General features: G+C 44.2%; 3 protein-coding genes across 6 annotated transcripts in view; 1 reads left to right on the plus strand and 2 right to left on the minus strand.

Moving 5' to 3' along the window:
• LOC110981038 (uncharacterized) overlaps positions 1 to 4,628 on the minus strand; it is a 73,981-nt gene extending 69,353 nt beyond the window's left edge. For all 3 annotated transcript variants that reach the window (XM_022238198.2, XM_022238195.2, XM_022238202.2), the window contains exons 1-2: positions 4,469 to 4,628; positions 3,384 to 3,557 (exon numbers count right to left, since the gene is read on the minus strand). In XM_022238198.2, coding sequence (XP_022093890.2) covers positions 3,384 to 3,527 — 144 coding nt within the window. In that variant the 5' untranslated portion in view covers positions 3,528 to 3,557; positions 4,469 to 4,628. The remainder of the gene's footprint in view (positions 1 to 3,383; positions 3,558 to 4,468) is intronic.
• Positions 4,629 to 5,533: 905 nt separating this feature from the next.
• Positions 5,534 to 16,268, plus strand: dkc1 (dyskerin pseudouridine synthase 1). 2 transcript variants are annotated; one of them, XM_087145709.1, is made up of 12 exons: positions 5,534 to 5,623; positions 6,907 to 6,962; positions 8,740 to 8,918; positions 9,761 to 9,945; positions 10,305 to 10,369; positions 10,808 to 10,934; positions 11,410 to 11,540; positions 12,369 to 12,512; positions 12,667 to 12,906; positions 13,618 to 13,720; positions 14,316 to 14,590; positions 15,024 to 16,268. In XM_087145709.1, exons 1-12 carry the CDS (start codon positions 5,608 to 5,610, stop codon positions 15,078 to 15,080), a joined length of 1,578 nt encoding a protein of 525 aa, XP_087001835.1. In that variant the 5' UTR covers positions 5,534 to 5,607; the 3' UTR covers positions 15,081 to 16,268. The 2 variants fall into 2 exon arrangements, with proteins under 2 accessions (XP_087001835.1, XP_022093750.2); XM_022238058.2 differs by having other exon boundaries at positions 5,535 to 5,623; positions 13,618 to 13,721; positions 14,323 to 14,590.
• A 1,653-nt stretch (positions 16,269 to 17,921) lies between these two features.
• Positions 17,922 to 26,927, minus strand: LOC110980964 (NXPE family member 4-like). Its single transcript, XM_022238059.2, has 5 exons — positions 26,671 to 26,927; positions 23,088 to 23,348; positions 22,013 to 22,518; positions 19,849 to 19,904; positions 17,922 to 19,717 (listed from the first exon to the last, which is right to left on the minus strand). Exons 1-5 carry the CDS (start codon positions 26,764 to 26,766, stop codon positions 18,906 to 18,908), a joined length of 1,731 nt encoding a protein of 576 aa, XP_022093751.2. The 5' UTR covers positions 26,767 to 26,927; the 3' UTR covers positions 17,922 to 18,905.
• Positions 26,928 to 27,093: the final 166 nt, after the last annotated feature.

A 27,093-nucleotide genomic window follows, 5' to 3' on the forward strand; every position in this document is an offset into this window, starting at 1 on the left:
AACTGGCGCCTTGAGTATCACTGAAGCACATATGTGAATGAGCGTGGGTGACGAGACAGAGCTAACTCTCATTAAGGGTACACGTGTATCACGGCCGTAAGACTTTAAGTCCTTTCATCTTCCATTCTGCGACGGGAGCCGCTATCCCCTATACATGCTTGACTTGGGTAAATTTTTTATCAGGCAATCACATCACGGGCAAATCCCTCGGACAAACAAAAAGGGTTGCCGTCGCCATGGCGACGCCGGCTGAAGGTCAAGGCTGCAATTGCAATCAAGTTGAATCAACTGCCCAAATGATGCCACCTGGAATTTTCGACATCCAGCACATGGGCGAGCTAATTTGTGCCTGTGTTATGACTTCTTGTTAAAGCTGGTTCACAAGTACATGTAATTAGCATGATTACATTGGCATTCGGCATTTTGCAGATGTCGAGGTGTGGGTCTCACTCTAATCCATAGCCTGAACAAATGGTAGAATAGTTAGGGACCTGAAAGCAAAGTGTATCGAACATGTCGAAGTGGGATATAAAAAAATAAACCCACGCCAAGGCTGGCACATTATGTGTAGGTTATGTCTGAAAAGTTACGACTGATGCTTGAAATGACAAGAGTGCCTCTTGAAGCCAAGATGACTTGCCACTGCAGCCACTTCCCACGTGTTCAACCCTCTGTAAGCCATAGCCACTTGATTGAGACATATGTTGCCTTATCGGTAACTTCAGCCTGGGTTATAATACAGGTTTACACTCACAGTCAAGCACATTTTAAAGTTTTAAGGATGATCTCGGACACACGTCCAGGTCCAGCATGCAATTGGACCATGCAATTATGGAGCTTGAGTAATACACATTTTGACAACTTGAATTGAGATTGTACATGTACATGTAGGTCTACACGTAGAGTTAGGCAAGGCTTCAAGTCAAACCGAGGACTTACCCCACATGTACCGGACCTCAAATGTCAATTTTTGGATCTCATAGAACTTTCATGTTCACTGCCATTTTTCTTTTAAGTCTGAATCCCCTTATATGTACATGGACTTCATGTACTCCACATGAACAATGTAGATTTGCTGAAGGGCCACGCAAAAAATAAAAGTTGCTCTTTGCAATTTTTGTGCAATCCAGGTGACTTAAAAACGGACACGTACCCTGAGCAACCAGTGTGTACATAAATGTAACTTTCCAGCACCTTCAGGCATATAGGTACATGTAATTCCAGAAATTAGGGGTCCATTTTTTGTCATTTCCCTGTTACATCTGACATATGATTTTGTAAGTTCAGAACACATTTTCTAATTTCCAAGAGCGATGAATTAAGGCAAATTACCTTTCAAATAAATACATGTAGTAATACATGTAGTTTAAAATCAAGTCCGGTGATATTTCCATGTCAAATAACAAAGGTCAGATGTAACACGGACACAAAAATGTCACACTTTTGGACCCCTAATTTCTGGAATTACCAATTTAGAGGTACAGTGTATGTACATGTATGATTACTGTACGTGTTAATGTATGTACATGTCCATAAATAAAAGCATTCAGGAATAAAAAATACAATGTACATGTACATGTAGTTTTGTAGGGCAAGAGTTGTAGCATTGGTGCAAACCAGGCCTCCCATTTCACTGCAGCCGCAATCCATCCAGACTAGACGGTGATATCGGCACCGGCAGGTGCTCCGACAGGTTGGGTGTAATCGCCCATGCTCGGCTTGCTCGCGGCATCTGTGCGCACATCACGCGGGAAGGATGGGAACCAACTGTGCCCATATCGGGCAGTACCTTGAAGTGCAGACCCTAGCATCTATTGCCTGATTACTGCACATGCCGCACCCACACATGAATTCTCACCGTTTTCGAAAATGGGTGTTACTTGAGAAACTTTTCAGATAAGACACTGCGGTGATATCCCTCAAAAATACCAAACACACTCTAAATGTACTACTGTAGAAGCTACATGTACTGTACATTTACCTATTTAATTGGGTCATTCCATGAGGTTGGGGTACAGTTTGTGACGGTGTCCTTTGTTACATGGGTTCCGTAAAAATTGAACACCTATTTCCGTCCATGTGGATTCCAAATTGACATTGTTATACATCTTGCAAGGCTGAATAGAGGGGTTTCACATTAGCGCTGTCTGCACATATCTACATGTACATCGAAACCGAGGCTCTCTGTGTTGAACTTCGTCGCGCGCGCCCGCGGAGTCCACACAGTACATGGAGTATTCGGTTCGTAAGTGTGACACCACTTCGCGGTCAATTGTCGTTATTTTTCTTTTGATTTTATGTGTCGAGTCATCCTGAAAGACTCTTCCACAAAAATCAGCAGCCTTTTCAAGTCTGAATTTAACATACCTGTATGTATTTTGTGTCTTAACTCCTTACTTTCAATCGTCTTATCATATTAAGAATTGAAGCTGACACATACAGCCTCGTTTTCAAACGTGGAAGTCACCGATCGACGCTAAAAGCGTCGTATTGGGATCCCCCTATACAGAGGTGTGTGTTATTTTTACAGCTTAAATGACCTCCTCTACAGGCCATGACAGGTGGTAAAAGTTTTGGATGTAACAAGGACATTGTCACAAATTGTGCCCCAACCACATGGAAAGACCCATATTGCATAAAAGAAAACCATTGGTCCATGTACATACTGTACATTGGACGCGTACATATGCGGCACCCACGTGTGGATTCTGAAGCCAGCAGTTTTTCACTTATTTACGTATGAAGCATGAAATTAGACAGGGTCAGGAGATAGAATACAAATGAAGTTAAAGTAACCATCGCTAGAGAACTGTGATTTAGTTTGATTATACTGAGATAATTATTCATGTTAACCATTATTTTAATTATTCATATTAACGATCAGACGCTATCCTCATTGCTTGAAGCGGAATATTAAAGAAATGCCAGTACACTGAAGCAAAGCGTTTCAAGCTCATTTAATCGCACTACCATCAAGATATAAAATTATGGGGTAAAATCTCGACAGAGACCAGTAATAGTCAGTGATTGGTGGCTTTCTGTGCCCATTGTTTTTTATTTCATTTCACTCAAAATGTACTTGTAGATTGTGCTGAAATTGCTATCCTAACATTTAAAATCATGTTGGGGAAAAAATTGGGAAATTTTGGGGTTTTTGTTTTTGTCTGTTTTAACTGTATAATCAGGGTTGGTGCATCCATAATCCAACTAATAAAAAATGTTGACTGAATGGAAAAAGTTTTCCCCAGAAGTCTAACATGCGGTTTTGGGGTGGCACAGCCTGATTGGCAAGCCTTCCGAGCAGTGACTTGCAGACACAGGGTTCAAATCCAGCTGCTGGTCACATGCAGCCCCTCTATTAGACACAATGTAAAATAATCTACCTGCATGGTAGCTCTGGTTCGATCTCGTCTCTCGCTTCGCATGGCGTTGAAGTCCGGACAGGCCAGAGAAGTGTTTGTCTTTGTGTCCAGTAAGAGGTCATCATCGGTCAACTGACCATCCTGTGCGCTGATATGACCATTCATTGCGCAGCACGGTTCAGCAGGTTAGCTCAGCTAGGGAAAACAATGCACAACATTACCAGGAAGTAAAGAATACAATTAATTTATCATTCCGGGCTTTGCAATACTGTTATGTTTCGTGAAAATTTTCCATTTGAAATTACGCACTGGGCGTGATCAACCAATCTGCACGACTACCCGTTCACTGAGCAATTAGTTGATAAATGATTCTAAGTACAATGTCTAACTGTAATTCCTTTTCTTGAAACAATTTTTTTACACCGTGCATTGGAAGAAAAGGAGATCTGCTGACGAGAAAATTACCAACAAGTCATGCACTTAAATTGATTGATGGTGCAGAGATCGAGTGATCGCACATAGGCCTACATGTATAAGTTATTCTCAAGCATGTGATTAATCTACCCGGCACTTAAAGATTACGTTTTAGAAAAGAATATGGATGCCACTAATTTCACCCCTCAGTGACCAATGCGCCGTCTGAAAGCAGTAAAGTGTCCCAAACGATCAAATTCAGCAGTGAAAACACTGAGGTAATTATGTAAATAATACACCACTTATAAGTTTCAGACCAATCTCATCATGCCGATGGACGTCGGACAGATGGACATAATGGAGTTTGGGCACAGCGTGTGAACATGGTCAAGAAGAAAATTCTTTCCAAGTTGATATATATGCATACATGTACCTACATGTGCACGACAAATCGCATCTGCTTGGTGTTTCCTTTATCAAACAGCTTTTCAGTCCAAGTAAGATTACTGGTTACCACATGTATTGCTTGTTATGGCTTACGCTGGTTACAGAGCTCGGGCAGCATGGCCTGGAGACTGGACATGTTCGAATGATCACAGCAAGCTGGCATGGCGCGAAAGCAACGAGAAATTTCCAATCAAATGTCAATATTCATAATAATCAACATTTATGCTGGGAGTCGCATAGCCTACCTTTGTTAAAAGTCATGCGATGTCACACATCATGAACTTGATTCATCTTGCATTTATTCGTCGATATCTTTCTTGGAGAATATTGCAGTCCTCAAGAGTCAAAACGCGATTGTCAACTCAAAGTCTAGAATGTTGTTTACATGCTGCCGCTGGTATTCGTTAGTGAACGTGAACACACGGAAACTCGCCTAGGAACCAGCGTTGAGATGAACCCGTTTTCACAAATTGGCCTTAAGAGGGCGCTAGGACGAAAGTACGGTCCATCTTATTTCTATGGAATGCCTAAACCGTTAATATTAGCTTCTTAAAAGCGAACCGCTTATAATGCCAAGTTATGCCTTTATATGCCTCTGGTCAGACCCAACGGTCACGGAATTTAGTGGCATAGTTGATCAAAGAGCAAAGGCTAGTAGCACGTCGCACGTCATGCCGCCATTGCATGTTGTTGATCAGCTGGCTGCAACTTTGTAACCTACCCATTGATCTCCATTAATGGAGATCAATGAACCGTCTCATGGTCAACCTCGTTCCCATGGGTACGATCTTGCCACGCCATGTTGGTTCCAACCATGCCTAGCGCGATCTAACCCCTGATGTTATATAATTTAAATATCCTATATTTAGGATATTTAAATTAGGCCTTCATGTATATTCATTCTGAATAGACATTCAGCGTCAGTTTCGAATTCTACACGACCAGGGCTGGTGAAGGGACGCGCACGCACCCCATGGAGTCGAGGTTGACCCATGGTCCACTGTTTGTGTTCGACATCATCATTACGCAGTCGTAACGGATCTATCACAGGGATGAGCTGCCGAAGAATTAGTCTGGTTCGTTTAACAAATTACCCTTCAGACTTGTGGCAGGGAATCAGTCTACTCGTGAACGTTCAGGTTTACGGGATACCCCATATGCTTTTTTTTCCTTCTTCTTCTTGGTCTTGCGGTTTTTCATGTTTCAAAAATTAAACAGCAGCAAATTATACATTGCGAGACGTAGTATCGCTTAGTTATCAAGAACTCGACTAATTTTTTGCAAGTAACTCGTTGTCACTTTGACGCGCCGTATATATTGCGCGTGATTGCCCTGGGCAAGTCCTGACGCCACCACGTGCGCGGTTTGGTGGCAAATCTTCAAAATGGCCGACGTAGCAGGTAAGTTGTTGTGTTGAAAAGCATACTCAAATTTCACGAATAAATGAATCCGCATGAAGTAGTATCATGGACATCCTTGTAATTAACTCTCTGCTTCTGCAGGAAAAACATGATTGCGTTGTTTTGGTAAATCAAAGTGAACTTCATGGACGAAAAATTGTAAGACTTCCAACATCGAGTTCAGCATGTTTTATACATAGATAGGCCTAGGCCCAAGCCTAGGCCTATGTTATAGCATCTTACTTCTTAGCATATCAATTATGCTATTTAGCGTCAATATAACAAGCGTCAACACACACAAGTAGCGTCAACAAAGCGTGAACAACTTGAAAATACCCTCTACAGATTTAAAAGGGATTTTATTATATTTGAGAGACTCTAACACTTGCCGTGCTTGCCATTGTATAAGCATGATGAGAGAAACTACAAATCTGCTTCCAGATTCTCGCAGGAAAACAAAAATTTTTCATGATGTGTGAGGCTGTCAGGCCGCCATCTTTCTTTCCTCTGCTGTCCACACAAAACAAGATGGCAGCCGGTCGGACTGCACAAACAGGCCTGCCCGACTTTATCGCTCAAATTTCAATTGTCAAATATCATTTCAGATAGATAATACATTGAGTTTGATATGTACAGGGGGGTGTAGGATCCTAATTAACATTTTATATAAGAAATCTTGGCATAAATATGCTTGAATAACTTGTTGACGCTCGTCGAAGCTTGTTGATGCTAAATAGCATGACAGTGCTAGTCACAACTTGCATGCAATGTGGACTGGTTGAAAACGCTGTTTATCTGACCATTATCAGGACACAGTGTGCATAGATCCCATGATATTGGTCTAAAAGCCCCTGCGTTTTCTACGTAAAGGCCCTCAAAATTTTCCCAGGTAAATTTGACATTTTACTAGATTGTTGTTTGGGTGGCTGCTGGAGAAAATTTTCTCCAGAAATTAGTGACGTCCATGCATGGAATTCTTCCCTAACTGCAGAATGTTGAATCAGTTGGCATTGATTGGAGCTTGTGAAAGAGTTCCATATACACACGCCACTTGACACCCTGTGCACAGACCCTATGGGACTGGTCTGAAAAATTCCAAGTGTTTTCTAAGTACCGGTAACAAGGTTTTTCCTCTCCTAAATTGAATTTTTCTGGACACGTTTTTTGCTCTCTGACGGCTAATATGTCACTTTAGGGAATAATTACTGGCGTCTGTATATGGAACTCTGCCTGGATCTTGCTTTGTACAGCTCCCTTGACCCTTTAACTTCTGTGATTTGCAGAAACGCCGGGCAAAAAGAGCAAGAAACACAAGAAGCCGAAAGAGAGCTCCCTTGGAGTAAGTAGGACTAGGAAGCAGCGGCTGTTTGTCCATTCACCCCAGAGCCGAGACATTCCGAAAAAATCATTTATCAGCCACTTGCGATTACCCGCACATGCGAAAACAAAGTAATTTTCACGTTGAACAGAAAGTGTGTGCCAGGCAAAAGCCAATGTGAGTTTCCCTGTACGTCAGATTTGGCAGACAATCTGAGACTTCCATGTGTGTTTAGCTTTCCCTTTTTCAAAACAGTCTTCCCTACAACCGAATTAGAAGGAATAAGTGGTTTACAAATGGTGGAAGGATCATCTGGTTGTAACACAGGACTGACCGATCCATGTACTGTACATTTGTACATGTAGAGTGCAATGTACCGATAAGCCAGTTCAACATTACAACAGTACATGCTCAGTACGAGGCTATTGGGGAGCCTACATGTACACATGGGCTTGATAATTTGTCCTATCAGGGTAGCCATACGCAGACTCAAGCATGACCTTTGTTCCTAAAAATCCCTTGGCTTTTTGAAATATCGACCTGGCTCTTCATACCCTACCATTTTGTTAGCATAAGCGCAAGGCCTCACAATGCCAATTCCTGGTTTCTCATCAGTCCCGCAATCAGAAATCGGCACAACATCCATTTCCTGTTTTCAATTTATTTATTATGAACTTTATTTAAGAATTAAATATTAAACAAGTGTCTCAGCAGAATTTTAGGTGTTGAGTTTTTATTGTAATGAAAAGTCAGAATCGTGCATTGTAGTCCAGACGGTAAAGAAGTTACTCCTGATATTTTAGACAAGCGATTGGATTTTATCACGTTTTCTGGATTCTTCATCTTGTAATGTCCCCGGGGCCATTACTTTATGGCCCGTTGACAGAAACCGAAGCTTATATGAATCATTATTATCATTGTTTAGAGCCTCCAAACTACATGTACATCGGCGGCCAAGTTAAATCCTTTGGGGGAGGGAGGCCTGCCTCATTGAAGGGCATTAATTGGTTGCGTGCGCTTTAGAAACATGTTACAGATGACGATTATTATAGACCGACCATAGTTTATGCTTCCCACTGCTATATGCACGCAGTCTGGTTGTAGTTTCAACTCCTGTTGCAACGTGCACATGTGCAGGCTGTGTCACATGGTTCCAGATCGAGCGGGATGGAGGATTGGAGCGTACATAATCCTCATGTAAAGAAATTGGCCCACACTTGTGCGTGCGTGTAATGCCCATCGGACAACAATATTCATGTATATAGGCCAATCATGCGTTTCTTGCCAGGAGCAAGTTGAACTCTTGAGCACGCCAGGTGACTTGCTCTTTCTCTGGTCGTCCACTGCAGATTAACGGCCGTACATGTTGAGCGAGAATGGGTGCCGAGGCACGGCAGAGAAACCATCATTTTGGTCCATTCATTTTGTTTTATTTTAGAGGGAGGAGGGGCCAGGAAAGAGAGCACTCTTTCAGGGGTGAGACTTCTCAGCTTATTAGCTGATTTCAGCTTTTTTTGTTTTGGATTTCAGCTTTTGCTCCTCACTGGCTGTGGACAGAAGTAGAGGAGACTTTCACAGTTCAGCTTCTCGATGCCTTTTTTTCAGCTGTTTTCAGCTATTTTTATCATTGGTCAATCTCACATCTGTCTTTGTACACCTGTGAAAATGGTGACAGATATGGATGGCCCCTTAGTCTCCCCCCCCCAAAAAAACCCAAAAATATCTGGGATATTTAATATTTCTTACCATTTTCCTATCCATTTCCGCCTCCCGTCCCCTTACCCTTCCCCCGCCCCAGGATATACAGCAAGAGACAAGTTTCTTGATCAGACCAGAGTCGAAGACGCCAAAGCTCGACACCTCACAATGGCCACTCCTGCTGAAGAATTTTGACAAGTTGAACGTCCGGACTGGTCACTACACCCCGCTGCCGAGCGGCTGCTCACCGCTCAAGCGAGAGTTCAAAGATTACGTCTCGTGAGTTTGTCGGGTTTGGACATTTTAGATTCATCCGGTTCATTTTGTCCATAACCCTCAGGCAACCCTGGAACTGTAATTTCATATTAAGACAACGAAACCGAGAGAGAAAAGTTTTACTTGACAGTTTTCCTGCTTCCTATTATGTGGGGTATGCTTCCCAGCTGCTCTGTGTGTGTGTGAGTTTGTTTCTGCATGTAATTGGGGACCCTGAACAATAGCGGACAATTAGGTCCCCGATTGACAGAGGGTCCCCGATTGACAACTGTGTACAAAACAGATGGGTGGTCTTCTAAAAAAGTTAAAGTACAAACAAAAGAGGAACAATAGGGGGTCCCCAGTTGCAGGCAAATACACACTTGATTGTGTGTGCGCAACAATATCTTTGACGCCGCTTCTCTTTCCAATTAGTAGCGTCAGAAGGTGCGGTTTCAGACGCAAGTTAGACCCTTGAACTAAAATCCACTTAGGCACCATTTCAAAATTCTTATCAGGTTGGTGTCAGACAGAACGGTCCAACTGATACATTTATTATCGGTTGGCTATCAGGTTTTCTATCAAGCTTTCTCAAGAGGCCAATTCTAACTGATAAATGCCTTTTTATTGGATTACTTTCATGGCTATGTGGTTTCAGTGGAGCAACACCCCTTCCATTATTGACTCGACACAAGTCACTGTCATCGGTCGGATGGCCCTGTCCTATAGTCAACCGATAGGAATTTTGAAATGATGCCTTAAGATACCTGCTTTTTAAGTCAGACATCAGGCATTGAAGCCCTCTGCAAGTGGAATTTCTGTACTCAATTTTTTATTTTTTGTTTTGTCATTATTTTTATCCCCAGGAGTGGTTTCATCAACCTAGACAAGCCCTCCAACCCCTCATCCCACGAGGTGGTCTCCTGGATCAAGAAGATCCTGCGCGTGGACAAGACGGGCCACAGTGGGACCCTGGATCCAAAGGTCACCGGCTGCCTGATAGTCTGCATCTCCAGGGCCACCAGGCTCGTCAAGTCCCAGCAGAGTGCCGGTAAGTCTGTGCTAGAACCCTTCCTGATGTAATCCTGTGCCCCCCCAAAAATTTCCACCTCAACTTCTAGTTTGACGTGCCTAAAATATACATTTGAATTTTGCCCTGTTGAGTTCTTTGGAATGGCACGCAAATAAATGTGTTGTTTGTGACCCGACACGTGAACAAAGCAAGAATGTGTGATCACTGTTGGTGTAACGTCATTAGACTGTCAACCTTATAATTCACAAGTGACCTCTTTGAGGCAAACGCTAAGTAGTGCACCTCGTCAGGCTCTCCAGACTAATTCACTACCTCCGAAGATAAGGATACCTTCTCTGATATCTCGCTTCTGTTTTCTTTATCCCCCAATGTATCAGGCAAGGAGTACGTGTGCATAGTACGATTACACAGCGCTATCGAGAGCGAAGCAAAGTTGGCCCGGGTAAGGCCTACATTAAACAAAAACAGAGGCGGACGCCAGCCTCTACAAGTAGCAAAGTTTAGAATCGTAGTCAAGAGCAGTTTTGGCCGCTGATGTGGCTGTATTTAAGGTCAACTTTTGACTTTACTCTCCAACCATTTCAAGTGTGGCATCCCGCCAAGAAGATGCTCTCTGAAGCTTTTTTTTTTTCATCTCTGATTATTTAATTAGTGTCTTATTGGTGAAGAAAGTCTGGCAGGTTCCAGATTGTAGAGTTACCTAAACGTAAATTAAAATCTTCTCGATTCAAAGAGTTGGTTCTCGACTAGCATGGCATGCTAATCTATCATTTGTGACCTGTATCACTTCCTGGCACTTTGGAAATGAAGTTGGCTTCTCTGAAGGCCATTACTACTTAAACGGTTTCATCCATTGTACCCGTTGGCTTTTGTCGTATAGGCTTTAGAGACCCTGACGGGTGCCCTGTTCCAACGGCCGCCCCTCATCTCCGCTGTCAAGCGACAGCTGCGGGTGCGGACGGTGTACGAGAGCAAACTCATCGAGTACGACGCAAAGAGACATCTGGGTGAGTCATGAACCGGCGGATTATCTTAGGTCTAGATCGAAGGCGAATCCGAAGGTCAAAGTCCAGTGAAAAATGTCGAACAGAAAAATTGAAGTCTAGAGTTGATTTGCTCGATCTGACAGTAGCAGTACTTGTAGTAGCGAAGTCTGTCAGGAGCCAGTCGTGCCGATGTTCATCTCTGGTTTCTGTCCCAAGAAACCACTTAGAATCTCTCTCGGTTCCTCTGAATGGGATGTAATCCTGTTACAGGTTACTCCCTTGCCAATGCCAGTACCCATTCGTTTTCCTGAGTGACATGACGAGAGGTAGACAGGTGTAAAGTGGCTTGCCCAGAGACATAACCTACGGCCGGCCGCTGGATTGGAACCCTCGACCCTCCAATCATGAGTCACGACCCTTGACCACTCGCCAACACTCCTCCTCAAACCGAGGTTTAAAGGTTCATTTTTTCAGCTCATCTCGTCGAATCCTCCAGGTATCTTCTGGATGAGCTGCGAGGCGGGCACCTACGTCAGGACACTCTGCGTGCACCTGGGCCTGCTGCTAGGGGTAGGAGCACAGATGGCCGAGCTGAGACGGAACAGGTCCGGTATCCAGTCGGAGAAGGTAAGAGGAGAGGTCATCCACAGGGTTAGGTTTTGGTTCACGTACATGCTTTGCATCACCAAGGTTTTTTTTTCGATTTCCAGGAATCCCGGAAAACCTGGAAAAAATGGGTTTCCCTTTTCCCAGTCAGGAAAGAGTCAACGATTTTTGAGAAAACTCTCTGTCGTATATTTTGTGCACTGCTGCAGCATTGGAGATGTGTCAACTGGAAATGGGTCGAAATCATTAACCTGGAATTTTGAATAGTTGTCATGAAACTCTATGAAAATCAGAGACTTTTGTTTTCATGAAATGCCCGGAGCCCAGTTAACTGCAGTAGGCACACATACAGAGGAAACAAATTGTTTTTCCAGTCCTTGGTGGTCAGTCCTTTATAAGGTTCTTTGCTCAGTGATGCATGCCTGTGCTTCGTCTGAGGAGAGGACTATCTGCCTTGAGCAGAAGCAACCCCCCCCATCAGTTGAAAAGAGCCATCTTGGTGGGGAGTGTTCATGTGTCGGTTCCTACCAAAGGAGCCTCCCTTGCAAGGAAAATTGCACCCTCTCGTGGTCCAGCTCAAGGTCCATTGGGACGACAGGAAAAAAGACAGAGCCTCCTGTGAAATCGCATAGTGTAAATGTATGTTTGAGGTTAGATTATGTGCGGTGGGGGAATGGGCTTTGGTTTATCGCCAATCAGACTGAACAAGTACTCAATCCCTGTCTCTGCCCTAACTGTGTGTCTCGTGTCTGCCTTCAAGGCCTCATGAGTTACCTAAGGCATTGCTCACCTAAAAGCTTGTCACAGATCTCATTGCTCATCTTGGTACTCGTTTTCTGATTCCCACAGGATCAGCTGGTAACGATGCACGATGTTCTCGACGCTCAGTGGGTCTACGACAACCACAAAGATGAGGAGTATATGAGGCGAGTCGTGAAACCGCTGGAGGCGTTACTCACATCCCACAAGAGGATCGTACTTAAAGACAGTGCTGTGAGTATGATCGATGGAAGCGATTGTGCGAGTTAGATATGAGTGCATTGACTTGGAGGGAGAAACTGCATTTAAAGGATCAGGAAATGCATTTTGACCTTGTGACCTTTGACACAAAGGTCTGTCATTTTTTTCACCTGTAATTTTCCCATAGATTAACGCCATTTGTTACGGGGCCAAGGTCATGCTGCCAGGCGTGCTGCGATTCGAAGACGGCATCGAGGTCAACTCGGAGATCGTTATCGTCACCACCAAAGGGGAGGCGGTCGCCTTGGCAATTGCCCTGATGACGACAGCCGTCATGGCCACCTGCGACCACGGCATCGTGGCCAAGCTGAAGCGGGTGATCATGGAAAGGGACACCTACCCACGCAAGTGGGGACTTGGTGCTGTGGTAGGTCCCTGTGTTTATTTTGGGGGGGAGGTTCCCACTGTCCTGGAAAAAATCCTGAATAAGCCTGACAAAAAGTTGTCTTGGAAAGTCATGGATAATCGCAGGAAGAAACAGAGTGTCTAGGAATCCTGTTGTCAGAGGAAATGTCGTTGAAATGGCACGAAAATCAAGGTCATTAAAGGTTTTTGTTGATGGGGCCACTTTTGATGTGATAACAGAAAAATGATAAATTTACAGGCTATATCCTTGTTAGTTTAGCAATGGCTGTGGCAATCTTCCAGTTTGTAATACCAAACAACTTTTCTCTGCGAAATGACATCAGATTGTCTTAGTTTAGTTCTAGAAAGTCCTGGAAAAGTCGTGGAATGTGGTTTCCAGATCTCTGTAAGAAGCCTGGGCGCTTATTAGGCCTGCAGCATTTTCTGACTTGTAAATCCAGGGGTGCCAAGTGAATTCACTCAAGACGGCTCCACATACCTGAAACCACCTTAGCCCCCTAGGGGCGCCAAAGCTGCCCTCACTTATACCCATTGTTACTCTGGGGCGGAGAGCGGCAAGAACGCATACATGCAGTGGGTAAACGACTTGCCCAGATTCAAACACTGAAGACACTGACTGCCAGGCCACACGTCATGGGTTCTGCGTGGTTGTCTGAACTGCTCAGCATCCGTCGAAAGGTTGATCTCCCGTTTTCCCCGCGTTTCTTTTCAGGCCAGCAAGAAGAAGATGCTCATCCAAGCCGGCAAGCTGACCAAACACGGCAAGCCCACAGCCTCGACGCCAGAGGACTGGAAAAACACCTACCAAGACTACAGGTAGGACCGTGTGTTGCTAGCTGGGGAAGAGGTTTGTCGTTCGATTCGCAGTAGCAATCTTTTCCCGACTGGTTGGTCTTTCTTAGTTGTCATGCTCATGATTGCTATTTTTCATTCCTCAAACTGACCTGTTAATTTTCACATCTCTGACAAGTCGCCACAAAAGACCCGTTTTGGAGACCCTTTTTTTCAGAGACTTGTGGGGAAATGTAGACAAACGCGCAGAGGAAATCCTCAGACTGAACTGGTTTGTCAGATCCGGCCGAATGAGGGCCCAGGACATGGAGAGACCCAGGGATGGTAACCAGACTCCACAGTGACCCAACTCCCGTGGATGTATTTTCCAGTCAACTTTAGCCCGTGTTGTAGTCGAATCCATTGCACAAGTCCTTTCAGGAGTCCGTTCACAAGTCCTTTCAGAAGACCGTCGTAAGTCATGGGGTGAACAATGACACAGGAATGCGTTTGTCGCAGTTCATTTGAATAGCTTGCGAGTTGGCGTAAGACTGGATGACTGGTGACGGACTTACAGGGACTTGTGATGGACTCCAGTGCAACACTGACACCGGCTCAGCCACTTTTTTTCATTTGATCGCTCCAGTGTCAAGGCGGATCCTACCAACGGAGAGGCCTCCACCAGCCAATCCCAACCCCCCGCCGGGGAGACCCCCACCAAGAAGCGGCGGCGGGAAGAGAGCAGCAGCAGCGACAGCACCGAGAGCAGCGCAGTTGCATCGCCGGTAGCCTTGGAGGTTGCCACGCCGACCGGCAAGGAGGAGAAGAAGAAAAAGAAGAAAGACAAGAAGGAGAAAAAAGAGAAGAAGAAGAAGAAACCGAGGGAGGCAGAGGCAGCAGAAGCGATGACAGAAGTAAGTCGGATCAACTGCAAACTGTACTTTGGACGAAACACACAAGAGATCATGAAACTACTCCAGTCGATGGCCAAGTTTACCCAAGATTGATTGACCTCAAAATGTCCGTAACTCTCCAGTTGCGTCTAAAATTCTCTTCTTACCTACTCTTCAGAAAACCGGCAGCATTTGGATTGGACTCATTTTTCGCACAAGTACCGTCAATTGTATATCAAACAGATAGTAGTTTTAAGGGCAACTCAGGTGCTTGTCACGTATCTGCAGAACAATGTCGAGTACTTGGGTAGCACTCGACCGTGACACTGTAATTTAAGCGTGAGAGTTGAACCGATTCTAAGCGCTGGTGGAGAAACCTTGAAGGTGTTGGGTTGGACTGCGTAGTCAGCTGCCGTGAAATTGAATTGCGTTTTCCTCTTTCTTTTTTTTTCAGGAAGCGTCACCGGAGAAGAAGAAAAAGAAGAAGAAGAAAGACAAGGACAAAAAGTAGCCGATGCCACCTCGTACCCGAAGAACCCTGTGAACCGCATGGAAGGGAGACTTCGTATATTTTACTTACTTCCCCTGGGAAAGCAATTCGTCTTCACACTGCCAGGTTTGATGGGAGCCGCACTTTGACAAGCAAACCGGAGGATTTTCAGCAAGGTTTCCTTAGTTTCAGCTCTGCTTCGGCTTCAGGGTATCAAATTTCGTCTGCCGAGTTAGAAAATCCAGCTCGGTATTTTTGTTTCTGCCCCAAAAGCTATGGAAATGTCAGAAATGAGGTGGGGATTTTTCACTCAGTCCAACCAGTTCACATCTATCCCAAGAGTGCCCTCACTGCCAAAGGAGAGACAGGCCGGTGGGATGTTTTCCAACCAGGCTCGTACATGTGCCCAGCACACAAGCAAAGACCGTACATTCCAAGAAAAATTGGTCGTGCGTACTCAGTTCCTCATGGGCCCAAACCACGAAACCAGAAATGGAGACGTGATTTTGGAAAATGGAGCAGTTGAATGCCAACAGCCATTAGAATTAGGAGAGACAGTATGCAAAGGCTTCGGAACTGTATCTGCCGTAATTTCAAATCAGCCATCGTTGACTCAACAAAGGGACTGTTTTGGGCCCACTCGCTAACCAGAAACGAATTTTAAACTGCTTTGTTGGAGAATGTATTAAACCTTCTGACAAAAACATCTGGAAAATTTCCTTGGCAGCAGAATTGCAGCAAATAAGCACCACATATTGATAGATTTTTTAAGGGACAGTCGGATATTTTGGGAAGTTTTCTTCTGATAATGTTATTTTTTTCTTTACTCATTATTACATGTACAGTAAAAGCCAATCGCGATTATGCCCCCCAGAATCATTCCCATGGATACCTAGGGCTGTTAATTCAGGCAAATTTGTACTAACTGTAATTTTTTTCTTGAGTGTAAAAAGGGTGATATTTTTTCATGAAAGAAATTAATTCCTGGGTACTTTTTTTTTCAACTTTGTGCTAACATTTGCTGGCTTTTTATGAGTTGAAAGCACCAGGTGCTTGAGTTTAGTTACCTGCAAACAAGCCGTACGAATTTGAGCGTTTTCCTAAATTGTTTTCTTAAGTTTTTCTGCTGAAGATTGCTTCAAGCATGTGAAATGCGTGGGGTATTTTAGTGTCCGGAAATAAAAATTTCCGTACGGTAATTGTCAATAACTTTGGCATATTCCGACCTCGGCTTCGGAATTATTGTCCGGAAGGTGAAGTAAGCAGAGAACGAAGAGCATGTGTCTGAAATGGGCTTCCACTGACACGGCTAGGTCTATGTGTACGCGTTTGCGTATGTCCGATGGGGGTGAAGACCTAGACCTAGCTCTAGACAGCATATCTGGATGCCCGATTCAAGTGCGGCCAGTAGTTAATACTGGTTTTACGTTGTGGGCACGCACAGTTTAGTCATACTCGAAGGACCCTTGTCGCTCACATTTTGCTCTTGACTGCAACTCCCGCAGGCGTAATTTGTTTCCTAGGAGGGTTGGGGGTAATTATAATAAAATGGGCGTATCTTAACCGTTGCGCATGCGTTTTCCATCTAGGGAGGTTGGGGGCAATTATCATAACCGGGGTACTCGACCTTTTAAGTATAAGACACAACAAAATTGCTTTTCCGGTCGACTCGCATGGTAGCTCTGTTAGAAGAGTTTTATACTTATAACCAACAAGCCAAGGGCTGGAGTTTGCATGTAGTAATTTTTTTTTTCTTGGTGTGGAATTGGTTGGAGGATGTTTTTATAATAGGAAAGTAAAGCCCAACATTTACCTTAGCTTTTAAGTTTCTAAGTGTCCACTAACCTGATCGAGCTTACAGGTAACCACACCCGGATATGATAATTACCCCTAACCTTCCTAGGGAAGAAATTACGTCTACCGCAGCTTTCAGGGTTAATGACACCTCGTACAATTATGTCCATGTGAGTGGTTGTGTTCCAGCCGAGAAGTAAAATCAGAAACAATAACCAGCAGTGGGCACTGGGCACAAAATGGTCGACTAGATTGATGGTCCAAATGTCCTATAAGTATTTGGAGGCAGAAGTAAGTATTCTCATTTCAAAAATCATAATTTCGAAATTTTACCTTATTGTGTGGATGTTGTCAGGCTACAGATGGCGCACTTCCACTTTTACGGGTAACGCGCGCTAATTTCGCAAGATGTGATGGGCATAATTATTCTCAGAAATATTTTTACTTTAGATGGGTTATCTTCATCACATGGTCAGTAAACTATAGGTCATTGGTTAAAATGCCTTTATCTATTATTTCTAACTGGCATCGTTTGGGGTGAGATGTAACCGTTTCATTTTACATACAGGCCTACGTAGTAAAAAAAAATAATAATTTTTAGTAGACCGAATTGAGCGGTAGTTTGTGGTCTTTGGGATTTCCCCAAAGTTACGTCGGTCGCTTAGCGGATTTGACAGGATGATATTACGATATAGACCTATTCACAAATAAATTCATAATTATGCACGCATGCGCACAGATTACCTTGGCGGTCAGAAGTGCGAGCGGGTCACTGAAAACGCACAGGGGTGCGATTTTGATCATTTTCTCTCGGATTTTTTGGCTTTGTTCAGTTTGTTTCGACAGAAAATCCCATTCAATCGTTTTGCTATACAAGCAGCACGAAAGGAGACAGGCTTAGATACGGCAATCTCGTGCGAACAGGAAAAATCACGATTGTAAAGTGTTTTTTACGAGCACTAACAATCCCGCTTGGATATAGCAAAAACGATTTAATGGGATTTACTGAAGGAAAAACGGAACAAGGATAGTACTTTGGACTCTTGAGACCTAAAACTACTCTCTCACTTAAGAATCAAGCAAAAGATATATATTTTTTATTGTCTGAGAAAGGAGGCACATGTCCAAGGCCTACACTCACTTCGGGAGTCACATGTATAGTCACGTGTCACCTAAAGTATCAAAAGCCTAAGTACATATAAATATGACTTCTATATCAAAAAATAATAGGGTGTGCGATACATGCATCAATGAGACATGGAGACGCAAATCGGCCTTTGGGCCTTGAGACGGGCGCGGATCCGGTGGAGGGGGAATTTGGGAGTCGAACCCCCCCCCCGCTCAAAAAAAGGGAAAGGGGCAAACTAATTTAAAAATATCTCAAGTAAGTGGACCAATAACATTGGTGCAATACACTGTATGTCATGTAACATTTTATCATCGTTTCCGCTTGTCCGCCAAAAAACCCCGAGATATTAAAAATATCTCGGGCCTGACCCCCCTTGGGAAAATTCCTGGGTCCGCCTGTGGAGAGGTAATAACATTTGAAAACATTGCACTACAAACTGGCGGAAAATTGGAGGGGCTGAAAGGCCAAATTATAGCTACAGTGCCCGCAAGACGACCTTGATATGTTACTTCGATGGAATGATAATTGCTGGGCCCGAGTACAGGTCGAGCAGCGCAATCGGGCGATGACGTCGCACAATCGCTCAATCCTGTGTGAAATTTTCAGCTCTACTTCCATTTCGAAACAGTTTTCCACAATCAAGAATTAGAAAGAAAGGCTATTGGCTAAAGGCAGAATTATCGGCAAACCATGAAGATCGGCAGATCGTCGCGAATATCGAGCGATTGCCCAGATCGTCTGATTGCGCTCGGCAATTAATCAATCCCTCCTCAATTAGTCCAAAGAGCACGTGAAACATACACTGCCACCAGGCCCTTGCCACTACGGTACTTTAAAATTCTTAGCATTCGATAAACATTCGAGGATGTACGGAATCCCCAATGGGTCCGCAGAGGCCCAAGGTTTAAAACTTAATTCGGAACTCACATGTTTAGTGCTAAGCTAAGTTTGCGACAAACATACGACAGAAACATACTCAGTTCTTGTTCAACAACCTCGTGGGGCATATGTACAACCTTGGATGTCGGGTAGGCCAAGTTCATGTCCCAGATGTCCAGGAACCACGCCCCTGTCCCCCGAAATGTCTCCCGTAAGATCTTGTCGAGTTGATACAGCATGAAATTGTTGTAGAATATTCGGCCCTCGGGTCCCGGCTGGTCCCGCGGGTGGGCGCCCTTCACCACGACCGGCGCGTTTGGGCACCTCGCCCGGAACCTTAGCAGGGCCTCCCGCAGCAGGGTGACCCGCTCCAGGAACATGTCCTTGGTCCACTGCGGGTAGTGAGCCCACGGGCTGATCACGATGACATAGTTGCAGCTCCTGTTCCTCAAGGCGTCCAGTACGTCCACCTCGAAGCTGAACAGGTTGAAAGGGGTGGGTCTGGGGTTGCCGGTCAAGCACAGCGGGTGGAACTTGAAGATCGTCGTTAGATTGAACTCGTCGAAGTGCCGGTAGATGTTGTTCTGCTCCAAGAGGTCTTTCCGAACGAAGGGTACTCCAAGCATCCCCGAGAATACCTCGTACCATTGACGGGATGTGGAGTCGCCCAAGAGGTATACTTCTTTGTACCTCAGACACTCGCCGATGTCGCTGGGTGTCTTCCACTGTCTAGTTCGGCAAGCGAGGGACACCCACGTTTCAGAGTCTCGCCAGTAGCCAGAGCTGAGTGGCCTGGGCTGGTCCGGCTCGCACTCTGGTATCTGCCTCATCAGATGATCCTTGACTAAGTTGGTTGCTGTTTTGTGGAAAGTGGAAACAACAGTCAAGTAGGAAGGAAAAACATCCACCTCTATTTGAGCATGTAGGCCCGTTGAAGGGTCGTGTGTCAAAAACAATCTCTTGTGAAATACACCAATGTTTACTTACTGTTTGTAATGTTGATAGTTTTAGGACTCGCCTTCAACTTCTTTGAGTAGTTATCGCTGTCAGTGAAAGTGGAGACAAAGGGAAACTCGGTCTCAAACAATTTTCAACTGAAGTTAACGAAAACAGCTGAGATTACTCAATGAAGACAAAGCCGAGAAAGCACGGCATGCAGTAGTACTGGGCTTTGAGTCGGTGGTTAGTAAAATAGGGTGTGTCTATTTTTGTAATCCGTTTAACAAAGAGTCCTTACCCAAACGAAATTAAGCGCTATTAAGTAGCGATTCTAAAAGGGTCGAATTTTACTTTCATTTTCCCGAACACCCCGTCAATTTAATTTATAGTTGTCCAAAAGAATTTCCTTATAATGACTTGGCGCGCGCGTGGCTGGCCTCGTGCAGTCTTGGCCAATCAGAATTGATTAAACTGTCTCGTATTCGGGGGCCAGTGCGGGACTGTGAGTGACCTGATTAGAAGGTCTTATTTCGTGAGGCCTTCCTTTTCAAGTACGTATTCATACACGGTCAATTTACACGTTGTTGAATTGGAAGACTGTCTGAGGTATTTATGAATACCACATAATTATCAACTATGGGGAACGTCGCAGAGGTGCAGATGAATAGTCTGGTTAGCGGTCCCTGCATTATAGTTTGGACTGTGGGTACAATCTAGTCTATGATATTAATGTGATCTCAACAGTAAGGTGACATGCTTATTTTTCGCCCGGTCAAGTGATTTCTCTGGGCCAATAAAATACTGTTACATACCAAGACAGATATGTATAAGGAAAAAGGTGGGGGAAAGTGGAGATCCTTTGAATCAAATGGATAAAAACGCCAGATTCCCCACCCTTTGAGTCGTTTCTCCAACTTAAAGCGCGTCCCTCACTCCACTGTTGTCCATTGTACAAGAGAACAAAAGGTTTTCACAAATGCTTTCAGCTGTGAGATGAATTCCATCCATTGTCCAGCGTTGGCTAGCTATGACATCTGCATGTACATAAAAGGTTTACTCCTGACCCAAACCGTTAATTGTGCAACTCTCCTGCTGGATGCCGTTTTTTTTTTCATTTACATGTATACGCTTGGTGCATTTATATCAAGTCACGCACGGAGACATGCGGTCGGCACTATCAGTGGATCGTAGGACGCACACACTGTCTTCGTTACTTCAACAAGTCCAAATGGATTTATATTTTGTTTGAGTTAGCTGCAGAGATTGAGGGCTTTCTACACAACAAACAAGTTTGGTGAGCGGCTTTTTTTGGAAGCACAGTTCACTCTTTCTTCAATGAAGACCACGTTTGCAACCTTGCAATTACAGTCTACATCCCTTGGCCACAGTAGGAAGTTATGTCGTTTGGAAAAGGTATGCACTCGGAATATCGTCTGAGAGCGTTGATCGGTAAGTTCTAAATGATTACTGTGGTCTGTAAAGTTTGACATGTTGGGGAATCGTTAAAGTTACCTTTAAGAAATGGTTACTTTTTTAATTAACCGAGGAAGACTTCAAACTGAGGTAAACCAGAAAGTTCAATTTCAGACCGTACGACTCAAACAGTGTGCCGATTGGGAACGTTTTGCAGTGTGTTTGACGTAGTTATTCGATCTCATAAGTGCGATTTATTTCTGGGTTATTCAACTCAGTTTCGATCTGCCAGTTTTATGTTCAATTACCACAGTGTACACTCTTGTCAATAATGCACATTCTAATAGTGAACATTCTTAAGCACAATCAACACATTTCTGAACAAGGTGACGTCACAAGAATGGTTTTATCCTTGTTTCACTTGGGCTCACGGAACACCTAACATCATTCTGTGATATAGGTGCCACGCTAAAAGCGAGGCTCCATTTGATAACCGTTAATGTGACCTTTTTACCTTGAATATAGTAAACTCGAATAGAATGGGCAGGAATAGGGCTTTGTGTTTATGACGTCACACTCTGTTTATATTCCAATCATTTTCCTGTGGAGCCCGGTGGGGATCAGGGTTCAATGACCACCATGTCGATCCACGTGCCTTTTGTTAACAGCGGGGGTATTTGGACGAGACATCCGTTCCTGAAGAAAAATGTCCTCGGAGTACCTTGCAGCTGAATACGCCATTATCAGTCAAGTATCGGAGCCTAAAAGTGATCTTGTTCATGAAGGTAACGTTACTCACCCTTTAAACAGATGTTCCTTTCCCCTTCTTAGCTCGTGCGCCCTCTCTCGGATGCGAGTGTTATTGTTATAGACTGCCACGATGGAGTCACACTTCAGCCCGTGGGCGGGTTGATCGCAGAGAAGCACCGTTTTGCCAAGGGCGTACGGGTGCGACAGCTCGCACTTGCCCGTCCAGGGCCCTCCCCGCCTGAGCACGCAGGTCTTGGTGGACTTCTTGTCCCCTTCCTCGAACCTTCCGAGCCAGACGATGCGGTCGTAAGCGTGCCAGACCGTGTGCACAAGGTAGTCCACGGTCTCACTGGGATGGACTAGCGTGACGTCGATGTTGGCCGTGCGCGACCAGCCGGCGAAGAAGTAGACGCTGTACGAGCCGTTGGAGTGGTCCAGCACTCGACCGGCCGTGTAGCCTCCACCCTTGGTAGTGAGGGTGGCGCACCAGAAGTCGCCGCCCATATTACGCGGTCGATTATTCTGGTCGCGTGCCTCTATCATCACGTGAAGCATCTTTGTAGAGACCCAAAAGAAAGCCAAATCACATAGATACATATTATAGGCCGTCCGCTGAAAACCACGAGAGGGCTTGAACGTGACTTTCGTCTCAGAATTTTTAAGCAACTTGATAACTTACGATTTAAAACAACTTTGAGAGCACTCGCTCTTGATACAACAAAAGTGACTAACTGGCATTAAGATTCGCTGTAGATTCCTTAACGTACTGTACAATATAGGCCTATGTCCTGGGATTATCAGAGGACATATGAAATGATTGCAATGCATACCGGTCAGTTGAATTGTTCAAGTTGATAAAACCCTAACGCGGTGCAGCCTCAAACCTGATGCATTTTGATTTTTCGCCTCAAGTGGCTTGCTAGAGCAATATTTTTACCTCAAACTTCACAATAATGGGAACATTCTCCTTTTGGATCCCAACCCGCGACTATGGATACGTTATTAGTATGAGGGGCAAGGAAAGTACCAATGTAATAATCAAGCGCCACCAACAAGCGTCTATTTACCCTTCTCTCAACACATGTTCTTTTTGGGTTTTTTTCAGGAAATATATTGTAAGTTACCTGCCCCTCTGTGACTGTGGCCGGGACCACAGAAATTTTTGAGGTTTTGTAGCTGGTCAGGCCCATGTTGCCGCGTTGGTGCAGCCACCGGCCGGGCAAACCCTTTGCGACCGGCCCAGACACTTGGCGGGCGATGTCCTTGGTGTTACGGGGGTTGGGGATGAGGTTGAAGCTCGGCCAGGTCGCTGCGGCAGAGGTGACATCATGGTGAATGCTGTGTTGTCCACTGACTTTTGGGTTGTCCCAGGGTGTGTCTAGAATCTAATTGGGCGGGGAATATATTTCGTAATTGTCGTCAAGACTCACGCTGTATTATATCCGTCTGCTCCACCCTTCGAAGAGAAGGGTATCGTCCCACTATCAATATACAAACGAGCTCCACTAGAGTGTATATACCGCCCGAGTGCACTCAACTGTGTCTTGTTTGAAGTACATTGAAGATTGTTTGAATTATATTAAATGAAGTCACACATGCCAACGTTTTGTGGCTCATTACAAAGTGTCATAGTTGAATGTGGGAGTGTGGATCGATAGTATTCACTTTTATTCAACAGCCCACCCAAAAGGGTCACATTTTATCATATTTTATGCTTTTGCATAGTTTGAAACGGCAGATAAAAAGACATTTTCGAATGATAAACAGATATGCACGGGAGACTTTGTGGTGCACACCGCCCTACGACCATCTAGTCAGATAAAAAAAGTACATTCAAGCGGAAAAATTGCAGTCGGGCATTCTTGACAACGTCGCACGGACCAATTGATTTAACTCGACAGTTAATATTTCCAGCTAGGCGGATACGGATGAGTCGAGGCGAGTGTGCTACTTGTCATTCGGTCGATGCGCTAGTGCTGGCTTACAGAGCCATCAAAGGGACTCTACTTTGGAATTTATATTTACAAATTGTATGATATACAAAAGGTTCCCCCCTTTACGCAAAGGAAGTAAAAGAGGGCTTAGGTCAGTCTGTGACATTTTTGCACCCAGAACGATGTTATTTTCGAAAAAATAAAATGAACTCTCGTTTCTCTTTCCAACTTAAGATACTTCTTCCGCCGTTGTTGGAAAATAGGGCTCGATTCAAATATCCGTTAAGCGTACGCGATTTTTTTTCATAATGGTACGCACGGTAGATGACCGGTGCAGCAGGGGTCTAAACTGGACTGGTCATACCATTTGTAGGCATAAAAACTTTGTCAGGGTGTTCGAAAGCTTGAAAGGCGTTCTCAATCTAAGAAGAAGGAAATAACTGTAAGACACAAGTAAATATGGGCCAGTTGGCAGTTAATTTCTTGTTCGTTACCCCTGAAGCATAATGGTATGGTCCAAACAGTCTGCTTGGCAACGTTGTTTAGTAAACATGGCCGCACTGTCTGAACTGATTAGTAAAATGCGTCATGTTGCTTGGGAACAAACCGCCAGTAGACCTTTGAAGCCTTCCATTTTTCCACCCGCAATGGATGATGAAAATGAAACAGCCCAGGAAAAAAAAGCCAAAAAACAAATCGAATGTACTTGATTTCAAAGTGCAAACAGGTGGTGGGATGTGATCGGTGTTTGTACAGATGGAGGAAACCAAAAAAGAGTAAACTTTGTTGATGGATAACGAGTCTTTCAAGTGAGAAACCTCTGGGGGCGAATTCGCTAAAAGATCAGGCCTACCCTCCTTTGAAATCCTGTCTGACTTACCCATAAACATGACGTTGATGTTAACATTAACAAAGTCACACATGCGCCAGCTAGATAACGATTTACAAGGCGTGCCGGGACTTTGACACCCTTAGGTCCTCGGAATAGTTTGTGCCGGCAGGGGGTTATCGGGCAAAATTGATAAGCGGTTAGCAAACGATTGCTGACAGATCTTGGCCTGAGTTGGATATGAATCCACAAGTTAAGAAGCTCAACCTTATTTGATTCTCTTCTTTTATATTATAGTCAGTGTTTCAAACAGTGTGGTTATATAGTCTGCCGTACTTGTACATTTACATCCTTGTAGTATGTAAACGTTTTAATCTTCTATTGTATTGGACAAGGTCTTTAGGAATTACTTTAGGAATCCTGTCCAAAATTCCTAGTGCAATTTTCCGACCACGGCACTGCCTGAAGTTTGATGAATGCAATACCAGACTTGTCGGTAAACCAAATTCGGGAATATTTTCCTGAACACATGCTTTCTTAGGCTTGTTGTCTGGAAAATGAATGACCATGACAGGTTTCAACCCTTTTCTCGAAAAGATGTTACCCGCCTGATATTCGCATGATATACTGTTTATCCAGAATATACACTTTTGTCCTTTCATTTAAACTCCTTTTGTAATGACTTCACGTTTTGACTGTTCCGGTAAATGCCCAGCGTGCACAACCCTGCCAGTCCCACAGGGGTATATTCACGTCAACCGGCGTCACCAGCCCTATCAGTACCCTGCTATAGTTGGGCGAGACGTTGACATGAATTTGCAATAGAATCTGAATAACTCATTTTCGTAAAGTGATATTTCCGTTGTTCTCATTTCACGTAATGGTTTTCCTGTGGTTTTGTCACCAGCCATTCCTAATCACACAAGACAAGAGTTTATGAGTGGTCCATTTTGTAACACAACTTATTATCTACCTGGTGTTTCTATGCCTTTTGTGATTGCGACAAACAGTTACTGGGTAAAAGAAGTAAGGGTTTAGACGGTTATGCACATCATCTGTTGGGATCTAACAATGCTGAGTGATTTTACCTGCGCTCAGTCAGGGATCACCTTCGAGATCCATCCTTCTAACTAAGCGATACTGTTACTTGACGTCAAACACATTGGTTCGTTTTGTGCTGATCCACCGTGTACTATATATATACAGTATTTCAGACAACTATTAAAAGACAGTGTAGTGAACCGACAATTGACCACCGGTTGACCGCTTCGAAGCCCACCGATCAGCCGTTAGGCCTACTTAATCGATGAGCTCAAACGCCGGGTGTCTGGAGATATTGGCCCGCCAGTTTGGCTACTGGTGAGCCATGCAGTGGCAGACCGCTGATCCTTGGCAGCTGGGCACTAACTTTTGGGATAAAAATTCAGTGGTTTCTTTCAAAGTACGTTTTTTTTTGTTTTTTTTGTTTTTGGATTACATTATTCGCGTCAAATGGGCTGTTACGTTGGCCGTGAATTGAAGGGAAAAAAATGGGTTTTGGATCAGGAGTCAGCACGAGACTGCCTGAGACAGTAGAAACTTCTCTAGCTCGGTTTTCAAGGAGGAACTTTAAGTATCGGTTTCCAAACATGATGGTGTCAAGGAAAGGACGGGTGTTAAAGGCATCTGACCCTATCTGTTTTTGTCCAAGTACTGAAAAAAGATTGCGTTGTTTTGCTGATTCTTTTGGTACGACATCACCAGCTACGTGTCCAGGGAAGTGACCAGTGTCCCAGTTTAGTTGTGATTCAGACCCTGAAAAATTAGTGTCTTGATTATTAAAGTTGCAGGTGCCCCTGTTTTTGCTGAGGCTGTGCAAGATGCATCAGTTCTCTTGTCGTCGAGGAAAGACAGGGAGACGGTCAGATAAAAACAAACAGACAGACAGATAGGAAACGTACTTACCGTTGTCAGAGCAGCACGACTTAATATGAGAATGATGCTTATTACCGGTAAGGAAAGGAGAACAAACAGAGAGAGTTTGACACGAATTCGTCTCATGCTGGTCAGCTTCTAGCAGTACGAAACAAATGTCGATATTTTCAGTGGAAAACCAAAAACAGCTTTAGAATTTACTCAAATATCTGCGATCACACACACAGTGATGATGGCTCAGCACACAGTGAAGATGGCGGGTTCTTTTATTCGTATGTATGGTGTTCCATATCTGCCCTCACACTTCAACTTCAAACAACGTTGCACCTTGGCGTCTAATGATAAAACATCGCACGTCTACTTTTGATGACAATTTTGGCCTTTAAATTCACTGTTCAATGTCGGGTGGCCTTTCAGTTTGTCGTGCTTAATCTATTATTCATTTTATTATTC

This window comes from Acanthaster planci, linkage group LG14, assembly GCF_054643075.1.
Source record: "Acanthaster planci isolate LZ-2023a linkage group LG14, COTS_SCS, whole genome shotgun sequence".
In the NCBI taxonomy this organism is placed as follows: Eukaryota; Metazoa; Echinodermata; class Asteroidea; order Valvatida; family Acanthasteridae; genus Acanthaster; species Acanthaster planci.

Bases quoted from the DNA above. Each gene is read 5' to 3' on its own strand.
- dkc1 (XM_087145709.1), top strand. The intron at 12,907-13,617 runs GTAGGTCCCTGT...GTTTCTTTTCAG, and splicing joins AGTGGGGACTTGGTGCTGTG to GCCAGCAAGAAGAAGATGCT. The intron at 13,721-14,315 runs GGTAGGACCGTG...TTTCATTTGATC, and splicing joins AAACACCTACCAAGACTACA to GCTCCAGTGTCAAGGCGGAT.
- LOC110980964 (XM_022238059.2), bottom strand. From the start codon at position 26,766: ATGAGACGAATTCGTGTCAAACTCTCTCTGTTTGTTCTCCTTTCCTTA. The intron at 19,905-22,012 runs GTGAGTAACGTT...TTTCACTGACAG, and splicing joins AAGGAACATCTGTTTAAAGG to CGATAACTACTCAAAGAAGT. The intron at 19,718-19,848 runs GTAAGTAAACAT...TCCACAAAACAG, and splicing joins AACTATCAACATTACAAACA to CAACCAACTTAGTCAAGGAT.